Here is a 7,010-nt window from a genome sequence, read left to right as displayed (position 1 = left end):
GCAATGTAATCGGCCATAACTGGTGTCCAAAAATGCCGATTACCGATTATTATGAAAACTAGAAAATCAGCCCTAATTATTCGGCCATTCCAATTAATAGGTCGACCTCTAGTACAACATCTCCTATACACTTCCTTATAAACTCACTCACCGAATCAGCGTATACCGTCGATATTATTCTCTGAGGCTACCTAGAACATATCCCAGTCCGCTTGATCAAAACAGTCTTGAAGCGTGGATTCCGATTTGGTCAGACCAGCCGGAATCCACGCTTCAAGATTGTTTTGATCACGTGGACTGGGACATGTTCCGGTGGCAGCGTCATACTCTGGGGATGTTTTTCAGCGGCAGGTACTCTGAGAATCCAGGTAAAGATGAACAGAGCAAAGTACAGTATTCCTTGATGAAAACCTGCTCCAGAGTACTCAGGACCTCAGACTGGGGTGAAGGTTCACCTTCCACAGGACAAAAACCCTAAGCACACAGCCAAGAGAGCGTAAGAGTGGCTTCGGGACAAGTTTCTGAATGTCCTTGAGTGGCCCAACCAGATCCCGATCGAACAAACTCCACAAATACAGGTGTGCCAAGCTTGTAGCATCATACACAAGACTCAAGGCTGGAATTGCTACCAAAAAGGTGCTTCAACAAAGTACTGAGCAGACTAGGGTCTGAATACTTACTAAATGTGATATTTATTTTTTTGTTTACATTTGCAAAAATGTCTTTGTGTCCAAACTTGACTGGTACTGTATATACTTCTTTATGTTACTATTTTCTACATTGTAGAATAAAAGGTTAGACATCAAAACTATTAAAGAACACATTGAGTCATGATTATTTATTTAATCCATTTTAGAATAAGGCTGTAATGTAACAATGTGGAAAAAGGGGTCTGAGTACACTGTGTGTGTATATATATATACACATATATATATATATATATATATATATATCACACACACACACACACATATATGTATACATATATATACACACACATACAGTGGGGCAAAAAAGTATTTAGTCAGCCACCAATTGTGCAAGTTCTCCCACTTAAAAAGATGAGACAGGCCTGTAATTGTCATAGGTTAACTTCAACTATGACAGACAAAATGAGAAAAAAAATCCAGAAAATCACATTGTAGAATTTTTTATGAATTTATTTGCAAATTATTGGGGAAAATAAGTATTTGGTCACCTACAAACAAGCAAGATTTCTTTACATAGTTGAATGTGCTGACAACAAAATCACACAAAAATTATCAATGGAAATCAAATTTATCAACCTATGGAGGTCTGGATTTGGAGTCACACTCAAAATTAAAGTGGAAAACCACACTACAGGCTGATCCAACTTTGATGGAATGTCCTTAAAACAAGTCAAAATGAGGCTCAGTAGTGTGTGTGGCCTCCACGTGCCTGTATGACCTCCCTACAATGCCTGGGCATGCTCCTGATGAGGTGGCGGATGGTCTCCTGAGGGATCTTCTCCTGGACTAAAGCATCTGCTAACTCCTGGACAGTCTGTGGATGGAGCGAGACATGATGTCCCAGATGTGCTCAATTGGATTCAGGTCTGGGGAACGGGCGGGCCAGTCCATAGCATCAATGCCTTCCTCTTGCAGGAACTGCTGACACACTCCAGCCACATGAGGTCTAGCATTGTCTTGCATTAGGAGGAACCCAGGGCCAACCACACCAGCATATGGTCTCACAAGGGGTTTGAGGATCTCATCTCGGTACCTAATGGCAGTCAGGCTACCTCTGGCGAGCACATGGAGGGCTGTGCGGCCCCCCCAAAGACCGCCAAACCGGTCATGCTGGAAGATTTTGCAGGCAGCAGAACGTTCTCCACAGCGTCTCCACTGTCACATGTGCTCAGTGTGAACCTGCTTTCATCTGTGAAGAGCACAGGGTGCCAGCGGCGAATTTGCCAATCTTGGTGCTGTAAGCACAACCCCCACCTGTAGACGTCGGGCCCTCATACCACCCTCATGGAGTCTGTTTCTGACCGTTTGAGCAGACATGCACATTTGTGGCCTGCTGGAGGTCATTTTGCAGAGCTCTGGCAGTGCTCCTCCTTGCACAAAGGCGGAGGTAGCGGTCCTGCTGCTGGGTTGTTGCCCTCCTCCACATCTCCTGATGTACTGGCCTGTCTCCTGGTAGCGCCTCCATGCTCTGGACACTACGCTGACAGACACAGCAAACCTTCTTGCCACAGCTCGCATTGATGTTCCATCCTGGATGAGCTGCACTACCTGAGCCACTTGTGTGGGCTGTAGACTGCGTCTCATGCTACCACTAGAGTGAAAGCACCGCCAGCATTCAAAAGTGGCCAAAACATCAGCCAGGAAGCATAGGAACTGAGAAGTGGTCACCACCTGCAGAACCACTCCTTTATTGGGGGTGTCTTACTAATTGCCTATAATTTCCACCTGTTGTCTATTCCATTTGCACAACAGCATGTGAAATTTATTGTCAATCAGTGTTGCTTCCTAAGTGGACAGTTTGATTTCACAGAAGTGTGATTGTGTTGTTTAAGTGTTCCTTTTATTTTTTTTTGAGCTATATATATATATATATAGCTCAAAAAATATATATATATATTTTATATATACAGACAAGTGTCTATACAAATATATATACAGACAAGTGTGTGTGTATATGGATACGTATATATAGATATATACACATATAATAGATATTGAATCAAAAACCAACATTTCAACATCTTTATTAAGCCAAGTATATCATAAATAAAAAAAAGTGCTTAGAAAAAAATAAACAGGTTTAGAATTTTTTTATACAACTATGTACAGACAAAGTCAAGGTAACAGAACAATGTTCATTCAATACGCAGTGAAATAAACAGTCCTACGGCAACACACTGCATTTATTCAGTACTCTGGGGTAGAGACCCTTCCAAACCCAAAACATGTCGATTGTGTCCTTTGTTGCATGCACTGCCAGCTCAGTGCCCTAAAATGGGGTTGCACAGCATGAGTTGGAAACCAAGAGCAAGTTACAATATCCATACTAGCATACCACTTAGAATGAAAGGCTCTATTGGCCATGCATTCTACGTAGTTTACTACAGTCAGTGCTTGACTGGGGCAAGAACAAACAGAAAAAGAGTTCCAATACCTCAAGCACTGGCTGAAGTAGTTATTGTAAGAGAGCCCAAACATTATCTTCTCTTGTCTTGAGGTAATATACCTGTGAGAGACAGGGGAGAGGATTGGTCACTGTTAGGTAAGTAGAAGAGGAACACACAGAAGGGTAAAGGACGACAATTTGAGCATAGGCTACGACCAGGTATTGTACTGTAAGCTTCATGCCCGTTTAAAATTAGTGGGTGTTCACTACCGAATATAAACCAGGTTAATATTTGACATCACCACATTTTTTCTCATTAGCATTTTGATTATACATGTATATGAATATACATGAATACATATACAAATTGGGTTGTAAAATTATAGTTGACTTATCAAAGCAGTTTTTATCATCACCTCAAACCAGATTACATTCCCCAGTATTAAAGTCTGGATAATCAAGAACAAAACGGCACAAAAACAATAGTGGGGGAAAAAAGTATACCTGGCAGACTAAAAACATCTTTCATTATTTCTTTCTAGAGGGGTGCAACAAGATATGTTTTCACAGAAATTAAATTCTAATTTCAAGTACATGGGAGAAATTAGTGGAGAACCAGTTTAAAAGGTAGACTCAGCGATATGACGGAGTTGCAGAAAGTAAACAGCATAGTGGGTCAATTTCCAACTAAGAGCGTTGAAGCGTGAGGCTCAACGTCTCCGCTGTTTTTGTGCCCTGGCTACCACGCTGTAACAGCGTGAATCTAACCCGTACGCACATACTGTGTGTGTGACTGTGTGAAATCGAAGTCTTGCATCTCAATATCTGCAGTGGTGATCGTAGCAACGTCACTGAGTCTACCTTTATTAAAACCATAAGTGAAAGTATCCTTTAGGGTAGTTGAACAGCACCTTCATATAAGTACAACAAAAGGAACAACAACCTGAACCTGCTCATAAGAGTCTCTGGCCATGTCCTAAATGTCACCCCATTCCCCATTGGCCCTGTTCTAAAGTAGTGCACTATATATGGAACAGGGTGTCATTTGGGACACATTCTGTTATAATGGTCTCCATAATATCGACATGGGCAATTAAAATATAGCTGCTCTAAAATGTATACTGGAGGTGGCTAGGGTCAAAGTAAAAAAACAAAACAGGCTTTTTTTATTTTAAGTACAGCAATGCTCACGCTTATGGCCATTGAAAATAAGGTGCTAAAATCGTATTCTCCTCAACTCGAGTGTAGCCTTGTACTGTCATAGCTACAGTACAATAACATGGAATTCCTCTTAAAACAGAGTAATCTGAATGATGACAAACTGAAATGATCAACCCCATCTCTGGTCTAAGTGATAAGCAACTGTGGAATATTTACCCTCATTTTCAGCAGAGGCCATTGGCAACTGATTCAAGAACGTAGACAAACCAAGCGAGTGGCCCATGAGATGGTGTAATGTCACCAGTGGCCTAAAGTACTGAGGTCTGAATCAACTGGGTTTCTTTGCAGGCCTAGAATAGATGCCTGTAGCGGTACACCATAGAATTTAGGAAAACCTACTCCGGGATATGTCCACCAGTCTGTCTTTAAATTAAAAAGTGTCATATCAGTCCGTCTTTAAAGTAAACTATCTACGGAGGGTTCCGAATCGGAGGTTCCGATTCGTCAGTACTTATCGGTAACGCCACCCTTATGACCACGTCATTGCGTCTCCCAGTCTCCCTTGAAGAATTCAAGTACTCCAACATTAATCTGTTTGCTAGGTTGGTCTTCTAGTTGAGGAAGCGGCGGCAGCGCCTGGCGGCACAGTTGCAGTGCAGCTTGCTGCTGTCGTCCTCGATGGGGAACTTGTAGTCGTAGGTGAGCTCCTCGCCGCGGTAGATCTTACGCAGGGCGAAGATGACTATGTGCTTGTGGCTGTCGACGAGGATGACACGCGAGTAGCAGTTGGGCTCGCATGAGTGGTTGATGAAACGGGCGGCGTTGCCGTGCATGGTGGCGTCAACCACATCAAAGTCATCAATGCGGAACATGTAACAGCCGATACCCTGACAAGGAGATGAGAGGATTTTAGAAGACAAAGATGATAGTACTTTTTTAATCCGCCCAAGGGGACATTTTTTGTGCTAGCTATAAAAACAACAAATACACAACTGAGACACTAAAATCCACACATCATGAATGCAAGTGCTCAGATTAAAATGTATCATCGCAAATGTTAAAAGATATTTAGTTATTGAATGAAATGAGATGCACAGCTGTATTTTTTTGCATAGCTGTATTTTCTGAAATGAAATGCATTGCTGTATTTTCCTTTGTATTCAACCTAAACATCCGCAGCACAACCAGTTTCTGTAAACTGCTTGTTTACAGTTAACTCCGGTGATTTTGTTGACCAACCTTGCTGTCATAGTATTTCTCTCTCTTGTCTGTGAGAACCGCACGGATGACATTGCCTGCGTACTCGATCACCATCTCCCCTGCCTCAATGTTCCTCTTGCAGAACAGACCACGTCCGTGAATTTCAGACCTAGGATAAGGAGAATATATTTTAAACAGTGAAAGAGAAAAAAAGTATGAAGTATTTTCCCCCCAACAAAACAAAGTAATCATAATAATATTAGAACATTTAAAAATATAGTTTCTTAGTGACCTGTAAACCCCCACTGCTTCCTTGGAGGTCTTCTCCAGGTGTCTGAAGCGCATGGCCATGGGAAGCTCTGTGCTGGTGGCTCGTCTATGAGATAGGAACATGGAGAATACTGTAGGTTAGAACTTACAAATAGAACTTACAAATACAATTAAATGACAGCATGATCTCAATGGTAATTGTGGAGTTGTCTAACCTGGTGGATTTCAGTAGGACGTCATCGTCCTCCTCCTCACATGGCATCGACATGATGTCAGGCAGCTGTCTGTGTTGAGACGCCAAGAAGTTGAACATGTCGAAGGTTGACTTCCTGTGAGCGGACAGAGGCAGAGAGGGAGTTAGTCATAACTACAGTAATGTAATGTTCTAAATGTAGGGGATGTAGAATTCAGGTTACAAAATAGAAATTCAGATTGAATTACATAAGCTTAAAAATGAGAATCACCTCTACATTCCAATAAGAGAAAGTTATGGAAGATGGCCCAGACATCAAAATGCCTATTTTAACCACAGACATCAGTGCTTGGTTCTTACCGCGTGTAGACCTCAGCGCGGGCGCAACCGCTGGGGTTGATGGGCAGCTCGTCGTCAGGGGTATCAGAGTGGTGGAAGCGGAAGCGGTGTTGTTTACAGCTGGCGGCACCCTGTAGCTGCTCCAGTAGGAAGATGACAGCGTCGTGGAGCAGGCCCAGAACCCGCGCCCCGATCACCCCGCCCAGGGGTAACGCCTTCAGATGGAACCCTGCTCGGGCCTCCAGGACGCCGTCGATCACCGCTCGCCACGCCACTGAGGGAGCGAGAGTAGAGAAAAAAGGTGGATATGAATAACAAAATAAAATGCTATACTACATAGGGTCAGTTTACTGGACACACATTAAGCCTAGTCCTGTACTTAAAAGCCAGTTCAACAGATTCTGCATAGAAAATGCTTTTGCATACAAATAGGAATAGCTACAGTGGCTTGCAAAAGTATTTAACCCCCTTGGCATTTTTCCTATTTTGTTGCCTTACAACCTGGAATTAAAATTTGTTTTTGGGGGGTTTGCATCATTTGATTTACACAACATGCCTACCACTTTGAAGATGCAACATTTTTGGGGGGCTGAAATAAGACAAACTGAACTTATGTGCATAACTATTCACCCCCCAATATTATGTAGAGCCACCTTTTGTAGCAATTACAGCTGCAAGTCTCAAATCTCTGGAAGACAAATACGTTTCCCTCAAGAATTTCCTTGTATTTTGCACCATCCCCATCATTTCT

The 7,010-nt window shown here is 42.5% G+C and overlaps 1 protein-coding gene across 2 annotated transcripts in view; it reads right to left on the bottom strand.

The window, feature by feature from the left end:
* Positions 1–2,718: 2,718 nt before the first annotated feature.
* LOC109903796 (histone-lysine N-methyltransferase 2B) overlaps positions 2,719–7,010 on the bottom strand; it is a 90,053-nt gene continuing 85,761 nt past the window's right edge. The window contains exons 33-38 of one of the 2 annotated variants that reach the window (XR_004202815.1): positions 6,281–6,533; positions 5,943–6,056; positions 5,750–5,833; positions 5,497–5,626; positions 4,474–5,144; positions 2,719–3,216 (exon numbers count right to left, since the gene is read on the bottom strand). Coding sequence is in view for 1 of the 2 variants with exons in the window: in XM_020500754.2 (XP_020356343.2) it covers positions 4,869–5,144; positions 5,497–5,626; positions 5,750–5,833; positions 5,943–6,056; positions 6,281–6,533 (857 nt within the window). In the remaining variant the exon portion in view is untranslated. Of the gene's footprint in view, positions 5,145–5,496; positions 5,627–5,749; positions 5,834–5,942; positions 6,057–6,280; positions 6,534–7,010 lie in introns of both variants that reach the window. The other variant, XM_020500754.2, reaches the window with a different exon arrangement.

This window comes from Oncorhynchus kisutch, linkage group LG14, assembly GCF_002021735.2.
Source record: "Oncorhynchus kisutch isolate 150728-3 linkage group LG14, Okis_V2, whole genome shotgun sequence".
Taxonomy (NCBI): Eukaryota; Metazoa; Chordata; class Actinopteri; order Salmoniformes; family Salmonidae; genus Oncorhynchus; species Oncorhynchus kisutch.
This window is presented reverse-complemented; position numbering and strand designations above follow the sequence as displayed.